Genomic DNA, 20,111 nt, shown 5'->3' on the forward strand with positions numbered 1-20,111 from the left:
AACCTTCTTCTTTGGTGCACATTGAGATAATAATTAAACATGCTTTACAAATAAATTTCCGCGGCTGCAGTAGTTTCCATACCCATCTTGATCAAATGGCCAATGCAGAATTGACCCAATATGCTCAGTGTTCTATTTTTTGCCCGGCACATTGGCCCAACGTGTACTGGCAGCTTAAGATGTTTGTTAATACAACACATAAGAACATGTCCACAAGTCCTGTTTGTTGCATTTATCTTGTGTGAACATATAGTTCACTGTTTAACCTTACAATATTCTTGAAAAAAAGCAAGAAGTAATATTTATTTTTTTGAGTTTTAAAGTTGAATGTTTTAAAATTATGACTACATATCGCTTGTTAGCTGCAATTGACACATTCAAAATTAGCAATTTTTCAGGAAGCGAGTTTGAACATTTTAAATTATTCTAATAATATCAAGAAGCAATATTGATACTTACTGCTGTCCTACGGCAAGTTTTAGTGGTTCAGGTATGCTATTATATCAGTAAAAAGTGCAAGTGGAAATGGTCAGTTTTGACCAAATAATTCAGGTATGTGTATTTTTTATGTTTGATTTATGTCGTTATTGCAGCAAACTAACAATATATACGAAATAGTGATGTAAAAGGTACTGTTCCTATGCGACGACTGAAACAACAATAGCAGCACGGCTTTAGTAGAGCGGTCAGAGCGGAACGCTTCGAGACTCTTTACGATTTGTACGTGTCACTACATGAACACCATGGAGTACACATGGTTGTTGTTATCATATCTTGAGGAAGAGTTAGGTGGTATTACTACGTAGTCTACTTTTATACATTTGTTCTCACAATAAAATATTGTAATTATGTAGTTTGTGTTAATATTTGCTTATGTACAGAGTTTCCGGGGATTAAGTGCACTAACTTCGGGAGGTGATTATACATGATGGTAGGAGTAAAAAAGATAAAATAACTTTTTCCTACTAAATACCTACTAAAAACCTACTAAAAATCCTTAGTTCGAGTTACAAACTTACCCGATAAATTCGCTGTGAGCTTGCCGAGAACGAGGTGGCAACGTTGTAATTGACCTGTATCCATTGAAACAGCATGTAAACAATAACACTTTTTTTTTTTTTAAATTTTTAATTTTTATAGTGAATACCTCACAAGAGTCCCAACTGCTCCCGTCTGGAGCCAGTGAGACTATGGCATCCCCAATTGGGGGATGTTGTGAGGCTGAAGGTAAGTGGGGAAGGGAAAGAGGAAGATGGGGAAGTACCTGGCTATTCAGATCTAGTCACTAAACACGGCTAAAGCCATTTGGAGCAACATTTCAATTCTGAATGGTGGTCTTACACCAGGGCGATACTGGTAGTATCTTCCACTCTGGAACGTGCCGCAAATATACTATATATTATTTTAATTAATTAATTGTGAAATAACACAAATTAATCAAATAAAATTTATTTGCGCACGCCGGGTTCGAACCCGCGACCTTTGGAATGGCAGTCCAATGCGTTACCACTGGACTATGCCGGCCGTCGTAGCACTAGGCCGGGAGTTTGACGTTTACAATATTGTATGTTTTAAACCTAATTCCAAAAGGAAACTACTAAAATTAACTACCAAATTTAACTAACAGCTGTACCCCGCCACCCGTCACTGTGGCTCAGTCTGTCTGTGCAGATAGAGAAACAATAGTGCATGTTGCTTTTACGTCCAACAGATGTCGCTGTTTTTCTAAAAAGCATGTTTGTCCAACAGATGGCCCTGCTTTTTAAAAAAGGCATGTTTTTAGCTGTCATAGGTGAAATTTATATAATACAGGTATATAAAAACACACATGTCTTTGAATGCAACGTTGTGTCAAAATTTCAAAACAAATCTGTGAAAACTTTCGGAGATTTAAAATTTTTAACAAATAAACATTTTTATTTATAAAGATTAATTACTTAACTAATGCCATTGCTTTTGACTAATTTAACAAATTTTCAAAATGTTCACTTTCCATGTGTATTTACATCATTAACCAAACACTACATTAACAAGTTCTGATTAAAACAATAAGTTTTGAAAGTTGAACACTGCTAGATACATTAAATTATCAGATCCTATGCGAATAAAATAAAAGTTATTGACAGGAAGTGCGGCAATTAAATAGACTGACGGAACGGCAGCGTTTGGGCGCGGTAAGTTAGATTTACCAACAACACAAAATAATATTGCAGGTCCCACACGGCGGACCAATTTTACGTTTTTACCTGAAAATTACCCCTAAAAGTTTGAATGTCATTTATCTTTTTTACTTGTACTATCATGTAGAATCACTGCCCGAATTTAGTGCACTTTATCCCCGGACATTCTGTATTTATACAGTGTTAATGGCTAATAATAATAATAATAATTGGATGACTTGTATAGCGGCGTTTTTGTGCAAAATCACCTCAAGGGCGCTGTACAAATTTATAATACATTTTTTATTAAAACACAAATAACTTTGTTTACATCACTTTATTTCGATACAAAATCTCAACATGTTTCATGAACCAAGTTCACTTCATCAGGAGCACAAGTATATGTTGAGATTTTGTATCGAAATAAAGTGATGTAAACAAAGTTATTTGTGTTTTAATAAAATATAAATAATGCCATCACAAAGTGAAAAGCAGTTAGAAAAAGTTTTCTTCGAAAAATTATAATACATTTCTACAGTGATCTATGTTATTACTAACTATTTATGGAGATAATATACAGTACCATACTTACCTGGTAGGTCACTTGAGATTAACACTTAATTAACATTATCTAATTGTTTATTAGCGAAATTTAGATACAGGATTTAGGACATAATTGGAAAATTGAATATAACTGGACTTTCTCTCAGGAATGGTATATTTAATTTAAGGGTATGACAGCTTAAAAAGGTAATTTTTTAGTTTAGACCTGAATTCTGTTGGACTTGTTATGGATTGTGCATAAAGGCCTTGTTGAATATACACAATTCTACAAGTTAGACTGTAGGCATTTAAGCTGAAAATAATGCTCTAACATTTTAAATAATCTAGGAATATAGATAACTGGAGCCGGCAAGTTTGAAATAAATTAATTAAACTGCCAAATACTCAAGTATGTCGACAAAAATTATTGCCGTTATAATTCATTCAAAAAATATTTTACTGTGAAATATTAAGTTAAGGACGACTGATGCAGCTAGACTGCTCGAGAAGCAGTAGAGTCGTCTCACTAGAGTCTTTGTCGACCATTGACACTCCATTGGAAAGGATTCCATTCATTTACCTAAAGAGGAGTTACATTCACGCAACATTACAGCCGCGCAGCTACAGTCGATTCAGACATCACTTTGGAACGGCACTTTTATATTTTATATAAACACCAGCTTGCATGATTTTTAGAAGGATATCTTTGTAAAAAAGAACAGGTACTTTAAATAATAAATCAGCAATGGAAAAATGTGTACTTAGTTTTTAAGAAGAACTGTCTATGCTTTTGCCATATAACTCAAATGACAATTAAATATTATTTATGACATACATAATGCCTACTTAATTTAATTTTATAAGCTATGCTTATACTCGTACACTAATGCTTGATTTTTTAAAAGCATGACTTTATGAATTTTTTTTTATTATTAAAATGAACATATTATTTTGAAATGGTTTTATTTTATTTGAATTAATTTACAAAATTCTAAATGTTAATATTTAATACATACTACATATACGACTGACTACTTTGATTGTTCGCGAAAAAATGACGTTGTTACAAAAATATATTTATATAATTAATACAGGTTATTATTAATACGCAAAACAGTTGTCTTGTAGACATTTATACAGCGAAACCCATTTATAAAGTTCTTTTTCGGTTCCTTATGGACAGATTTTAAAACGGTCCAATTTATTCCACACAACATGTACATATAATATTTTCCCACATCATCATCACAGCTTTACATCCCAGGGTGGGATTTGGAATCCTCCGCTGGTTGCGGTCCCCCGCCACTCGCCTCCAGTCGTCCATCCTTACTATCCTGAGGTCCTGCTCATAAGAAGTTTTTTTTCAATCTTTGAAAACCTTACAAGAGAGTTTCACTGTAGTTCAATTTTTTTTTTGTAAATCACCCCTTCTAGGAGAGAACAAAATAATCCGCAATTATTTTTTTATAAAATCCAACCAAAATGCCTTATTTAAAAAAAGTAGTACCTTTTTTTTAATCTATGGCAACCAATTTATGGATTTGATAAGAATCATATTATGTTCATTCAAAGTTGATGGCGAAATTAGACACCTACTATTATTTAATAATAATAAAATTATGTACATTGATGGACTAAAATTAATGCTTTCTATTAAAATAATTTTAATTAAGATGTTTCGCAGAAATTCAAATGTAACATTGTCATATCATGACCAATCAGCGTCATTTTATTTATTTTTTAACATTTGAAATGTAACCCCTAGAAAATCCACCATGGATTTTTTAACATTTGAAAAGTAACCCCTAGAAAATCCACCGTGGATTTGCTAGTGGCTCACCGCACTTGCCTCGATTTTATGGTATTTTGAACCTTAAAAAATGCTTCTATCATGCTAAAATATATTTTATTCGCTTGGCAAGGAAATAATTTATCGTAATATTATTCTAGCTTATCAGTTCGTCATTTAAAAATATCTTTATTTAATCTGTGCTTGGCTTGTCGCAAAATTCCATGTCAAATGTTAGCATTCCGATTTTCAAAAGTTCTGTATGTTACTGTATTTATGACAATGTTACACCCCAACCTTGAAGTCTTATTTGCTGCTTTTATGGATGAATCTGATAAAAACTACGGCAGCTAGGATCCCAACTTCCAGGACTATGATGAGGATGAGGATAAGTTTGTTGTAGAAGACGTGGCGTCCCATTGCCTTGATTATCCGCCCTGACTTGGACAGGCCCTCGTCCATATTCTCCAGCCTGTTTTTGCTGCGGAGGAGTGACTCCCTCTGCTCACTCAGTTCACCCATAACCTAAGAATAAGAAATACGATTAAACAACATGATTTTCTTTGTGAGTGCAAAGTTTAGGAGCGTTCACTTTTCAAAATTGGAACTAATGAAATGTGTCGAGAATTTTTAAAAATAGAATGTTAAATCAAGACAAGCAAAAAGTATTTACATCCCTCTAATATATTTAAAAAATATATATTTTAATTCTATTTATGTAAAGTGCGTCTGGATGCCGTAACCTGCCCCATTCTTGTGGCCCGCATGTCATTTTCATACTGCCCACTTGGCTATAGAGAAAAATCTAAATGTTTGGGATAATTCTTGAAAACTTTGACTGAGAACATTTTTTTATAGAGTTTTGGTTAATTTACGCTGCATTTCCTAAATGGAACCAAATTTGAAGAAACGGTTTGCATAACACAAAATTCAAAAAAACAACAGAAATCTTAACTCTTGAATATCACTGTCTACCCCATCCCCCTTACCGAAAAAAAAAAAAATTCGCTTGTTGGTCGCAGCCCCTCTGCTGAAAAAGTTGTGCATCACGGTCATAAATTTACCCCATGCAGGGATTTAGGTACTCGTAACTAGGTAATATCAATAATCATAAGTACGTAAATTTTACGCTCAGAATTCCTATTGATTAAATTAATTATGTCAGTTTGATGAATCAATTGCATCTAGTAACACTGTCTGACAGCAGAGATGTGCTTTATTTCAAATAAATCCATTTCAAATGGAAATGCAAAATGGGTATTTTCCATTTTGCATTTTAAATGCTTTTCTAAAAACCATTTTGCATTTTAAATGCTTTTCTCAATGCATTTTCCATTTAAAATGCTTTTTTGCAACATTCTTCCTACTATCTCCAGTCATCTTTTTTTTCCCAAATATCAGTCGGTCCTCAACCTCGCTACGAGAGATAATTTACATTTGTCAAGTTGCTCCCTGGTAGGAGCCCTGGCAATTGAGTGATACCATTACAAAAAATACTGAACATGGGGCCATGACGCTGTAATATTAAATGTTAGATAGTTTCTATGTTTTTACGTTGGCAACATTAGTCCCGCGCAAATTTTTTGTGGTTTCATAATCTGTAGTCGTGGTGTTTTTGGATTTACCATCATGTAATATGTTTGTTCTACATTGATGTCCATTATTAAATGACAAAATTGTTTAAAACTTGTATAATTATTTTAATTGTTTGACCTGAAAAACCATTTTGCATTTTCAATGCATTTTGAAAATAGGTATTTTGCATTTGAAATGCTTTTCTAAAAACCATTTTGCATTTTGCATTTTCAAATGGAAAAGTTTTGACCCATTTCTATTTTGCATTTCAAATGGTTTTGGGTACCCATTTTGCACATCTCTGTCTGACAGGAGAATTATTTCAGACCTGGTTGTGTTACACAGAGTTATTAACAACTTAATTGATAGTCCTGCCATCGTTGCCACTATTAAAATCCATGTGCCGACTAGGAATATAAGACACAATATAACATTCTTCTGCAATACATACACAACCAACTATCAGACACACTCACTGACCAATAGGATGCATGGTCTGGGTAACAAGTATGGGGGTGCTATTGATTTATTTATTGACTCCATTTATAGAATTAAGCATAATCTATACCAACACTTTGTCGAATCCTACAAAAGAGTAGCGTTGGTAAATTAGTTTTAATGTTTTGTCTTATATGTAGTGTTGTTGTAATTTCTTTTTCACTTTATGTCACTCTTACGTTTTAATAATATTGCTTCATATATAGTTTTTTATTTTTTTTTATTATTTCTTTATTTTCTCATTATACTTGTAATCACAATTTTACAATTGTGTATTTTGTACCTACTTTATTTACTGTCAGTATCTCCTGTATAATACAGATATTCTCCTATGTACACTGCATCATGTATCACTTTTATGTAAAAGCCTTTTTAGGCGTATACATAAATAAATAAACATATTGGTTTTTAAAACAAAAATGAGTTGTAATATAAAAGAAGACTATTAAATTTCGCACGACTTTCGCAGATTTTGTGACAATTTTACATAGTGCCCGATGGATAGCAGTGGTTCACATAGCCGACAATCTTACACAGGTAGTGCTATAAAAATATGAATCCGTCCCCAACGGGATAGGAAATTCTTGAACAATTCCCAACTACTTTTTCAGACCCAACGACTCATTCATGTATTCAGAAATTGTGTTGACAAAATTATTTTTTCGGTATATCAGTGAATCAACCTCGTTATAACAGTCAACATTTATATGAAGATAAGCCTGAATTAAAATATTGTTTTGTAATTGCTCATTACAGCCGTGAACTCGCTATTGCCGTGATCGTTATAACCAAGTTCGACTATAGTTGTTTCTTGTACTAATTGTTGAAATGAAGTGTAATTTTCATAATAATGTGTCAATACGCACGCAACACGCGACGCACGTCTTCTGTCATCGGCTCTCGATAGTATTCATTTTAATCGTTCGTTCTAGTCTATTTACAAAATGGAAGAGTTTGGTGATATCATTCAGTCCCTGATTAAAACGGTCGATGTTTTGAGTGGCAAAATCGAGGGTTTCGGTAGCGAACTGACCACGATTCGTTCAATTTTAAGTGACGGTAGTGCTAAAATTGTGTGCCCTTCATGCAAGTACTCGTACAACGTAACTGCAGGTACTCCCCAGGTACTAGCGCCGGCGCCAGACTTAAATGTGTGTGTGCGCTCAGCGTACGGCGATATCACTAAGCAGCCGTCTGGGATACCTCCACCGCCCGGGCCCCCCGGCCACGCCCCCGCTCCTGCTATTACCTTAGCCGCTCTAGCCGGCCAGACTCACCTTCCCGTTAGCGGCGTCCAGCCGCTCACTACTCGCAAAATGACCACAAGATCCACTGCTAAAAAAGGAAAACCGGAGGAAGATCTACATTCTGCTTCCACATCTGCTGCAGCGGCGTCTTCTCCTCCACAACCACAGAGTACAATACAGCCTGTTGTGCCCAAGCTGCCAACCCAGCCAATAACATCGTATAGCGATGCCCTCGTCAACGGTAGACGACGATCTCGGCCAATCTGTAAAGGGACAGGGTCTATCGACGACAGCTTGGTCACTATTCCCAAAAACCTACATCTGCATGTATTCATGTTTCACCCGAATACCACAGAAGAAAATATATCTTCATTCTTAAAAAAGAAGAAGCCGGATTTAATTTACACTGTCGAAAAACTGGTTACGAGGCATGAACGTTATGCTGCCTTCAAAATAGGCATACCGGAAAATTACTTCCACTTTTTCCTGGACCCCACGATCTGGCCTGAAAACGTGGCCTTCAACGAATGGTCATTTCGGAGACCACGACCCCAAACTAGGACGGTCGATACGACGTCCGAAAAAGATAGACATTAGTGGAGTATACCAGAACGTTCGAAGTCTGAATAATAAAATTATCGACTTCATGACAAACGTAATGTGCCAGAAACCACTTCTGATTGCTCTTACCGAAACTTGGCTTACTTCAAGCACCTTTTCGTCGGAGCTATTCGAAAACCTATACCACGTCTACAGGAAGGATAGAGGCAGTCGCGGAGGAGGGACTCTCCTAGCCCTCCGAGCTGACAGCCACTCACACGCGGAAAGAATGGACTGCATAGAAACCCAAGGTGAAGACTTGTGGGTGAAAGTATCGCATAGAAATGTCATCATTTATATATGTGTTGTATATTTTCCTCCAAATACAACATCTGAACAGTATCAATTATTTTACGACAAAACTATAAGTGAAAGTGTAAAGTTACAATCAAAAAATATTATTATTTTCGGTGATTTTAACTTTCCCTCAGGGAAAAACCCAATTGACGTTTTCGATTACTTTTGTTCTTTTTATAATTTAACACAATTCAACACTGTTTATAACATAAATGCACACATGTTAGACCTAGTATTAAGTAATGTAAATTCTAAAAATGCTGTTATCTGCCGCCATGACTCCCCATTAGTCAGAGAGGATATTCATCACCCTTCACTTTCATTCACATTCGATTACTCAACTCAATCACATATACAAACAGACACATTGCCTCCAGACATAAACATGGGTTGGATTTTCCACGAAAGCTCAGATAACACACTTAAGAATGCCTTAGAACAACATCACTGGAATCATTACGATTGCCTTGACGTAAATCTAGCTGTCGAAATGTTTTATGAACAGCTCAATAATATTTTCAACATTTGTTTTAAGAAAAGATCTACACGTATGCTCAAAGATGTTAGACAATATCCGAAATGGTTTAATGGGGAAATCATTCACCTCATACGAGAAAAAACTAAAATGCACTATCTTTGGAAAAAAACAAAATCCGAACATGCCTTAGCTAACTTTAAAACTTTGCGAAAATCAATCAAACGGTTAATTGGTCAGGCCTACACTGACTTTACACGTGAGGCCGAGAACAGTATAATAACAGACCCAACTCGATTTTGGTCTTACACTAACGATAAACGCCGCGGCTGTGACAAACTTAACCACATGGACTACAAAGACAATAAATATGATGGATCGTCTGAGATCGCCGCAGGTTTCGCACACTATTTTCAATCAGTATTTAGCGACAATATCCCCAAACTTGACATATCCTCTATAGCTTCATCGTCATTTAACTCTTTACATGTACAAATTCATGAAATTAACGATGAAGATATTATTACAGCTTTCCATAAGCTAAAACCTAAATACTCCGTCGGCCCAGATTGTATTCCACCTATAATCCTTAAAAGATATGCAAGTTATTTTGTTCAACCTCTAAAACATATTTTTAACCTATCACTTCGCAAAAATATCTTTCCGGAAATGTGGAAACTAACGAAAGTAACGCCTATACATAAAAAAGGAAAAAAGTCAGAAATAGATAATTACAGACCTGTAGCTGTGTTGTCAGCACCCGCAAAACTTTTAGAAACCATAATTTATTCACAGATATATAACCAAACAAAACACGCACTCACCGAAAATCAGCACGGATTTCGTCCCACACTGTCACCTTCAACGAATCTTATGAATCTCATTACCTATATTAATAATTCATTTGAAAATTTTGTACCTGTTGATGTGATTTATACAGACTTCGAGAAAGCATTTGATAAAGTCGACCATGATATTTTATTAAAAAAATTAAGTGACATCGGATTCTCTCAGAATTTCCTCGCTTTTGTGGCTAGCTACTTACGCAATCGTCGTCAGTATGTCAGTTACGGACACCATATCTCTCACGAATACAAAACTAACTCCGGGATTCCCCAGGGATCGAATCTAGGACCCCTTCTCTTTCTCCTATTCATCAATGACATTGGCAACACTATAAACCACTCAAAATATCTCCTTTTTGCTGACGATATAAAACTTTTCAAAGCAATCAAAAGTTACATCGATTCCATTCTTCTGCAGAACGATCTTGATTCTCTTGTCAAATGGTCGGAACTGAACAACTTACCCTTCAGTATTCAGAAATGCAGTGTCGTTACATTTACAAGGTCCAAAGATACATTCCTGTTCCCCTACCACATTAATAAACATGAATTAACACGTAAAAATGAGATTCGAGACCTTGGCGTAATTTTTGAAGCAAATCTCTCTTTCAAATCCCATATATCTGATATTGTCTCCCGTGCCAACAAAATGCTTGGATTTGTTCTTCGTAATTCAAGATCATTTACCAACGGAATCGCAATCCGAAGAACGTATGAAGCACTTGTTCGCAGTATCTTGGAATATAGCTCCATTATTTGGGCCCCTTCTGAGCAAAACCATATTCTCGAAATAGAAAAAGTACAAAAGAGATTCATGCGTTACCTATATATGAGGGAATATATGTACTACCCTTTCCTGTATCCATCCTTATTCTTAGCAGGAATGCTCGATCTTAATACATTAGAAGCCCGCCGAAAAATATTTTTAGGAAAACATTTTTTTAAGATAATCTCTGGAACTATACATAATCCACCTATTTTGAAAGAGATTAACTTATATGTCCCAGACAAGTATACTCGTGGAAGGTCCCATACCCTTTTTTATGCTCCAAAAGCGAGGACTTCTGCCTATCAGAACGCCCCAGTCAACAGAGCGACTGAACTGCTCAACGAGTCTGCATTGACCATCGACATTTTTAACGTAACCTACAGGCAGTTTAACAATTATCTTTTGACGTATGTCACAAAGTAGTGAAACTGACCTTTTTATGTGTTTTGCTATACTTTTTGTCTAATTTGTAATCTTCTCCATAATGTATTGGTGAATAACCGTTTTACGGAGAACATGAAAAAATAAATAAATAAATAAATAAATAATCCTTGCCTAAAAGTGCGACAGTTTGACAGTGCAACTTCATGCGGAAAGAGGTTAGGTACCATTTCAGGGCACAGGTGCGAATAATAATTTTTGATGTAGGTACATGTATTCTACCTTTTACCAGTCTTGTTTGTCATTTACTTTGTTGTCTATTGTTTAATATATAATAATAAATAATAATTATTACTCCAAACATTAATGAATGTAAGTTTTGGGCATAGTGATTGTTTTACGCACCTAAATAAAATAAAATATACCTCAGTTCCAACTTGTTCCGTTTCAATGGCGATGACATGAGATCTAGCTAGACTCTGCGAAGTCCTTTCCAGGGCTTGTTGCCCCTGCAGAACTGCCTGGCGATTGTGCTGATCCCAATCATACCCACCGGAAAATGCCATATTTACATTCAAAACTGGTCTATAAATTATCGATAGCTAGTTTGTAACGAATACTTTTTAATTATTTATCAACAAACGACTGTCACAGGAATGTCAAAGTGACAATAGATGTCATAGAACAACAGCGTTACGAATAATATGTCAAATATCTATGCTTTTTAGTAGTGATGGCCGAGGACATTTTCGTAACATTTTAAAAAACCGAAATGTCAAAATGAACGAATGATGTTTCGAATCATTCCGACATTCCAAGTTTACATGACATGTTGTAATAGTTAGTATACGCTGTTGCATTTACCTATTATTTTTTTTTGTGTTAAAACTAGTCATTGTAGTGCCGAAGCGTGACAAAATAGATTCATGGTGAGTTCCCCATAACAAAATTCAAACCCAAAATTTATGTGTGGATCCGAAAGATGTTAGAAGAATGAGAAGGGAAATGTCAAGTTCCGTTACTACCTAGAACTTGAGATTGTAATCGGTCACCAGGTCGATACTGGAAGTATGTTATATCACTGCTATCTTTTTTAAATCCCTTGTTTTTTTAATTAAAAAAAATCCATGACTGTTTTCAACCCTTGACAGATTCAAAATTTGCCAGATTTTGAACACCCACTCACCCAGAACTAAGCCAATGATCTTATATTCTGCAGCGGAGGTCGTCAACATAAGCTTTATTGAAAATCAATAACTTCAAAAATTACACTGTTTTCTTACTGCCTAAAATATGCCAGCACTCAAACCAATACATATGTACAACCAATCAGAAAGCAGTCATTTGAGTAGGTACTCAGTATGCAGTTGTAGTGGAGGTCGGTCCGAAATTTGATCTGTGAAAATGTAGTCAGGTAAATATACAAAGTAGAATGTGCACATAAATATGTACAATGTCATATAATATCATACCAGAGTAGATGACTCTCAGTAGAAATACGAGTTCTGCTCAGTTGTTGATATACCTGCTTAGCACCGACATCCCAGTCTGGGATTGTTTAAGTGGCAATGGAATTCCCATTTTGGCATAATCAACTGTTTCAATTCATGCTGTGCAGCTTAATGCTATTTATTCTACCACAACTGCATCCAAATGGAAATTACACTTCATATGAGTAAGTACAAAAACATACTGTTCAAAATATTGATTTTAAATTGCATGTCTGATTAAAACTCATGAGCAGGTAGCATTGATTAAATTAATTTATTTCAGAATCTCCACTTCTGAGGAACTTGTTGGACCGTATGCAGAGAACTCTTTGATTAATAATGCAGAACAACTGCATTTAGGGTTATTGAAAGGACCAGAAACATTGGTGGTTTTAAACAATATTTTGTATACAGGAATTCACGGAGGTGACGTTGTTAGAATAATTGATAAAGATATACAGCCAGTTACGAAGTTTGGAGTTGATTGTGGTAAGCAAAATCTATCAATTATAATTATTCGAGCTAGTTTTTGTAATATATAACATGTTTCCTTTTTGTGATTTTTCTGTGCTAATTAATGCAAAAATCCACTTAATAAATAAACAAATATTGCCTCGCACTGCAGTGGGAGAGATGGATTCATATATCACTCCCACTGCAGTGAGAGGGCTGGATTCATATGTCACTCCTTGACACACTGACCCCCAGATTCCTACCCATCACTCATACCTTTTTGAGGGAAATTATATTCTTCAGGGCCTCTTATGCCGAGTTAATGTAAAAAAAATGAATTCTACTACATACTCCCATCATAAGAAGCTGATATTATAGCTTGTGTAATGGTGGAGAACTTATCTAGCAGGTTATTGAACCAACAATGTCTGGGCACGAAACCGACGCTTTGGACCACACAGCTACAGATACAGGTAGTTTCAAGTTACTTCCCTTTTTGTTTTTTTAGATGGACAGTGGCAGGAATCAAAATGTGGCCGGCCATTTGGATTGGCAACGGATAACTTTGAAAATCTTTTCGTGGCGGATGCGTACTATGGAATATGGCAGTTCAATGTGAAAACAGGAAGCAGACAAGTACTGGTTCCTCACAACGTTTCTATAGATGGTCGTGTTCCTAAGATATTCAACAGCCTCGCCGTGAGCACAAGTGGTGATGTTTATTGGACGGATTCGTCCGCTGATGTTGATATACAAAATGGGGTGTTTGCTATGTTTATGGATGGAAGTGGAAGGTAAATACTAACATCTATATTCTCTGTACCACTTTTGTAAACCACTTCAAGTCACCTTTAGTTTGCGTTTCATTTCATTTAACAGCTGGGGTCAAGTATATATATATATTATTAGCTGCTAAAAATCTGAATGGTTAGTGAGCAAACTTTGGAGCGCATTGCTATCAAAGATTTAAAATCGTTGCAGACTAATTAACTACTACACAATTTCCCCACATGGGTAAGCATATTGGTTGAAATGACAAATAACTTTCTCTCGGAACACACTCATCTTCTCAAATATGTATAAGTACTTACTCTACCTGACCCAAACTAGGTATTTGATTTTGGTGATAGTACCATTTCTTCCTCGGATAGCCCCGATTTCTTTTGTTATTCACTTGTGCGTCAAATATTCCTAACACTTCTTTTTCTAAATGCTCAAACCATCTGAGCTTCTCTTTTTTAATCATGTTCAATACACAATCGTGACAGAAGGGACTAAATGTGCAAAATTTATACAAAATAGATTATTTTTATCATGGAAGAAAAAGATATTATGAATAAATCTAAATAAAACATGAAGTAGAACAAGACACATAAAATAAAAGGTGCAATGTCTTCCTCGGGCGTCCCCGACTTCTGCAACATTCGCATTACACAATTATGCAAGATGTAACATTTACGCGATTCTGAAGTAGCAGATTTTAGTTCCTGCAAATGGTTGAAATTTGTTTCGGTGATTTTAAGTCGGAAATTGTGTAACGGATTTATGTGAATGTCCCAATAGTTGGTGAGACTCTTGCACGTCGGTAGAGTTTAATATTTATATTCGATGCTATCTTATAATCTATAGTTCCCTTAGCATTGTATCTCAGAACCCTGATATCTACAATCATATTATCACCCACTGAACGGCCTGGTCTGATCGAATCATAAATCAAAAATCGTTTAATGAAATAATTCTTGAAAAATGCCTGGTTCATGTGGACAACTTCATCAGGTTGTGGTTTTAAATCTGAGTAATCAAAACTTATTGACTCTGCAGAAAGATCTCCCTGTTTGAGAGTTTTCTTTCCATTACTGAGAAAATTATTATCACTCCATTTGTGTGTGACCATTTTCTAAAAAAAAAATTCAGTAATTGTGACATTTTTCTGCATTCCTAGTCTCTAAAGTGCTACTCAACTCCTACGTGCAAACGATCGAGAGATATCGGGCATATTTAAAGAAAGCAGGTATGGGCTAATACCGATAGACCAACCGTAATAAACATATTACAAGGTTAATTGTGTTGCATTTCAAATAATATTCGATATTCGTTTGGTACTTTTAGTTAGCTGGTTACAGCTTGGATTACTACGTAGAAATTTTTAATAAAATATTTTCAAAGATATAGCCATTTAAAACTAATTAAAGCCAGTAATAAATACCCGCCAAAAATGAGTTAGTAACATTAAGGATCACGAACTGAGAGCGCACCACTAAATATACTAATAGGTATAAATATTTTTGAAGAACGCCCTATTTTAACTTTAAAGTTTTTTACAGGCTATTCAAATATGACGCTGAAAAGAATCAGAGCTATGTTCTGGCGGATGAATTATATTTCCCCAACGGAATAGTGTTGTCTCCCAACGAAGACTTTGTGGTGGTGTCGGAGATGATCACTAGCCGACTGCTGCGCCACTATATCTCTGGACCCAAAAAAGGGGTGACTGAGGTTTTTCTGGACAGGATTCCAGGTAACTTTTCACTTATTAAAAAAATTGTGCAATATTTTAAAATCAAAGCATTTTGGTCACCTCCAGAAAAGTACTTTTTGAAATGTTGGCAAAAAACTGATGTGACTGTATAGAATTACTTAGTTCAGCAATTATTCATTTCGCTTGTAGAATATAGTTTTTCAATTAATACTAATTGTTAACCTTTTCCACGTCAGTTTATTAATTACATAGAGATCAATATTTTAATTTTATATATTTTCGGCTCCACTTCGTTTATTCCGCTTATACTTTGAAATACACAGATAAAACAATAATAATGTTCACAACAATGGCAAATTACAACAGCAGCCACCATAGAATATGATACTAACGATTCACCCACGTGACATATTTCTAGCGTCCTGATTGGCTACGAAGGATTTGATGATAATAAATATAGCGTGGATTTTACTATTTTTGACGTAGTCACATATTTTTAAATAATATTTTTTATAGGTATCGATTTTATTTGGCTAGTTTTGATACTAATGTGTTGTAGATATTTCAATAAAGAATAAATTGGCATTGTTAGTTAAAAAAAGAGATTTTTTGGATTTGACTAATTTTGATAATAATCATCACATTTAATATTTATACGCATACAATTAACAACCTTCATTGTATTCATATTTTATGTTTCAATTATCAAAATCTGAATCTTGACCAGAACAAGTGCAAAAAAATCGTAATCCAATCTGTTCATAAGAATGATGTAATGTATGCATTTTTTATAAAGAGCGAAATATGATATCATAAAAATATATATGGTCACCTTGTAAAGCAAACGTGCAGGTACCTACCAAAGTGAGCATTGTAATGAATAAATCATTATCATTTTGCAGCCTTATAAATGCTCGATAAAGTTGCATTCTAAATAATTTAAAATAAGAGTGAAAAGTGGTAGATGTGAGAACCTTTGCTGAGGGTTGAATAATTTACTTTGAAGTAGGTACATACCTACTTTTTATTGAATTATTGGCCATTGTATCTAGTTAGGCACTTCCAGGCACTTCTCTTTACTATTTGAATAGAATGAAGTCTGACAATTAAATGTAGAAAAAAATGCAGGTGTTAAAATAATATAAATTGCTTTAAATTACAACACCAAGACGGTTCAAAGGAACTTTAGAACTAACCGTAATAATAAAAAATGTACAGGTATTTAAGTTAGGAGGTCATTATTGACAATTTTTTTTTTTTAAATGGACTGCAGTTTCTCATTTATTTTAAAATCGGCTTTATTCGGTGTTGCCAGTTTTGAAAATTTTTTAGTTACACTACTTTTACAATCAAATTTATTATCAAACTGCACTAATGTTGACTTGGCCTGTTAAAATTAGGGTTTATAAAGAAATTGTTTTATATCTCTGCATAAATATTGTATCGGAGTTGTCATTTTGTAATTTGTTTCAGGTTTTCCCGACAGGCTGAAAGTGCATGGAAATTACATCACGGTTGCCCTTGTCCACGCTCGAGATGCCTCACAACCTGTTTTCTTTCAGCGCATATCATCTTACACACTCGTGCGCAGAGCCATTGTGCACACCTTGGCATATGCTGAGAATGTCTTCAAATTTCTCAACAGGTACTTCCCGACAGAGATGTTTGAAAAAATTATACACAAAGTGAGTATGATAAAATAATTTTTTAAATTCTAATTAAGTTATTGAATAAGTAAGATAATGTTAAGAAACTATTTAGTGCTACTTACATTTATAAACAGGGTGTCCCAAAAGTCAACTTTATCCTTCGAAGGGCTCATAGGTCAATGATGGACCGGAATATCATATTACTATTTTTCCATCTATCTTTTTTTCTAAAGTAAAACATAGCAAATGTTATAGGTACCATTTTAATAACTACACGACATTTAAAAAAAAAAACTAGTCAGGTTAGCGTGGGATTTTCTTTTTGAGTACGGGGAGTCGAATAGTCGATAGCTAATAAAAAAATTCTCGAATCGGGAAAAAATCTTTTTATTTTCCAAAGGTACAGACACTGTTAGTTTCTGTTGAGTTATCGATGTACAAAAGTACGCTCCAGTCGTAATTCCCGCCAGGTCATTATTTGAGCTATCTTCTAGTACAAGACTCTTGCGCAAGAGCAAGGGGGTCGTGCATATCCCGATATGCACAGAACCATGTTTAACCATACTACTGAAACTGCATCGGGCGGTACCGAGACAGCCCAACCTAGTCAAAATGGTGACATGAGCGAGACAGATTACACTCTTAACGTCAAATCACATGTTAGAGCAGTGCAGATATATAACTCACCTCGTGCTTTATCGAAGAGCCTTGACGAAGAGTGAATATTGGATCACTTTGATCATGCGTAACTCAATGTGTCTGGAATGTATTCGCTTACAAAAACATGTACAATGTTAGCGCTACGACATTCACTAGTGCACGGTGAATTCAAACAGTTTTGCTTTATTTTCAACGATGAATTGCGTGTCCTTTACTCTCGAGATGATTTTGGGAACGCTGACTTAGCATTATTATCTAATCAAATAGCTTACAAATATAAGTTAGTAGATATAATGAATTGCAGTAGGTATCACCATTCATTCATTTGCTCCACCTATGTTACAGTAGATACATTGTAAAAGTGAAATGCACTGCTGGCAATTTCAGTCACGGACCGCCTCTGGTAATAGGTATATTAACTATGTATAATATTTAGTACCTTAAGCGTACCGTTAGCGACAAAAAATGTTATAATTTACTTTGTGGTAGGTATTTTAAATTTTATAAGGATATACATACTACTAATTATTTGAGAAATTATTGAAGAAATTCATGAAGAATGACACCTTTTAGTCTTAGTTATTGGATAGAATTATGTGCTATGTATTATTATTGATTGTGACCCTGGAAAGTATTCTCTCGTTCATCATCCAGATTTTATGACTGTGTATGTAAGCTTGGTAAAACATATAAATATAATAAATTTGTTTGTTTCCAGATCGGTCATTTCGAGACAGTGTCGGGATTCGCACCCAAACGAGTGACCATCCTTATAGTGGATTGGGAAGGAAACGTAGTTGAGTCTTGGCACAATACGGATGGGACCCTCACAGCAGTAGGCGACGTACAAATATACAATGGTCACGTTTACTACGGGTCGCCCTACAACATGTACATAGGAAGGACACCGATGCCTAAAACTAACCTAACTTTTGAAAAACAGAGACCGAAGTCGAAAACCATTGTACTTGAACTATAGTTCACCACAAATATTATTACATACATAGATGGGCATTAATCATCACGGAAGAGATACCTGATAGAAGTGCGCTGCGGGCATGAACCTAAAAATCTCTGGACGGAGCTATTCGATGAATAATTTGAAGTAGCACCCCGCTACGAGAGCGAAAATGTCCAAACCTGCTTAAATTTTCTTGTCTCAACAAATACCCAAAAAAAAATCGTAAGCCGCTATAACTGCATTAACAACACAACAATAAAATATTTCAGTTTGTCATATAAGATGGCTGCCAGACAATTTCTCCTCTCCCTAGATTTGGTTTCAATGCCGTTCATACAAAATAGTACTAATGCTCTGTCCAGGGCTTTTTAGTTCCATGGCTGTGGGTGTCTGCGTGCACGGAAAAGTAAATTTTATCTCATACCAAAAAAGAAGTCGAAAGGTCTCATCTAAATTGGTGACATCAGTTGATATCGATATAGATCACACTTCTAGCGATTTTCTGTTCAGTGCGTGGGCAATAACAGAGTTTCTAGGTAGGTACGACCTTGAAAATAGTAATGCTTGTTTAGGTTTCCCATTAAAATAATAATTATAAGCATCAGTAAAAAAAAGCCTATTACGTAACTTTGTAGCGACAGAATACAAGTAATTTTTGATTTATTATGATGTATTAGATTTATCTTACACAGAGATGTTTACTTATATAGTACATGATCGTTTTTTATGTACAGCCTTGGAGTTAATACAATGTCAAGTAACTCTAAGTGATGAACACAATTTCTTCTTTATCTTTATTATAACCATAAAAACGATCCAAACGAAGATTTTGGGTTCAAGAATCCTTTCTTAGGTATTTTTCCACCTCCAGAACAAATTTAAAATTTATATTTTGTTTGAATGACATTCTGTCTAACGGGTACAGAGATGCGTATGCGACTCGCGTAGCGTCCGACTGACGTCAAACCATAGCAAATAGTATGGCAGAAACCCACGAATGACGCATACAAAACTTGAGTCACTTATGAATATCCCCATGTGTGATGGGCCTAACAGTTCAATAAATATATAGTGTATCTACCGCCATAAAATAACTTTTTCGGTGGGTTCAAATCAAAATGTTGATTATCTGATGAATCTTATATGAATGGCTCTCTCGATATTATGAAATATTAATAAACAAACTATTATGAAATATAAATACAATTTATAACCGAACCCAACCTTTCTCTTCTCCTTCT

The 20,111-nt window shown here is 35.0% G+C and overlaps 2 protein-coding genes across 2 annotated transcripts; one reads left to right on the forward strand and one right to left on the reverse strand.

Annotated features, from left to right (window-relative positions):
- Window positions 1–3,648: 3,648 nt before the first annotated feature.
- Window positions 3,649–11,848, reverse strand: Vti1b (Vesicle transport through interaction with t-SNAREs 1b). The gene is made up of 2 exons (XM_089640627.1): window positions 11,604–11,848; window positions 3,649–5,016 (listed from the first exon to the last, which is right to left on the reverse strand). Exons 1-2 carry the CDS (start codon window positions 11,742–11,744, stop codon window positions 4,798–4,800), a joined length of 360 nt encoding a protein of 119 aa, XP_089496753.1. The 5' UTR covers window positions 11,745–11,848; the 3' UTR covers window positions 3,649–4,797.
- Window positions 11,849–12,479: 631 nt separating this feature from the next.
- Ssl2 (Strictosidine synthase-like 2) lies at window positions 12,480–20,073 on the forward strand. The gene is made up of 6 exons (XM_089640628.1): window positions 12,480–12,853; window positions 12,952–13,157; window positions 13,630–13,915; window positions 15,446–15,639; window positions 17,074–17,285; window positions 18,628–20,073. The coding sequence occupies exons 1-6, from the start codon at window positions 12,747–12,749 to the stop codon at window positions 18,886–18,888; spliced, it is 1,266 nt and encodes a 421-aa protein (XP_089496754.1). The 5' UTR covers window positions 12,480–12,746; the 3' UTR covers window positions 18,889–20,073.
- Window positions 20,074–20,111: the final 38 nt, after the last annotated feature.

This window comes from Hesperophylax consimilis, chromosome 16 (assembly GCF_061612785.1).
Source record: "Hesperophylax consimilis isolate HC1 chromosome 16, BYU_Hcon_1.0, whole genome shotgun sequence".
Classification (NCBI taxonomy): Eukaryota; Metazoa; Arthropoda; class Insecta; order Trichoptera; family Limnephilidae; genus Hesperophylax; species Hesperophylax consimilis.

Coding starts and splice junctions, on each gene's coding strand:
- Vti1b (XM_089640627.1), bottom strand. CDS start 11,744: ATGGCATTTTCCGGTGGGTATGATTGGGATCAGCACAATCGCCAGGCA. Junction 5,017..11,603: donor CGGAACAAGTTGGAACTGAG/GTATATTTTATT, acceptor TCTTATTCTTAG/GTTATGGGTGAACTGAGTGA.
- Ssl2 (XM_089640628.1), top strand. CDS start 12,747: ATGGAATTCCCATTTTGGCATAATCAACTGTTTCAATTCATGCTGTGC. Junction 13,916..15,445: donor TTTATGGATGGAAGTGGAAG/GTAAATACTAAC, acceptor AGTTTTTTACAG/GCTATTCAAATATGACGCTG. Junction 15,640..17,073: donor TTTTCTGGACAGGATTCCAG/GTAACTTTTCAC, acceptor AATTTGTTTCAG/GTTTTCCCGACAGGCTGAAA.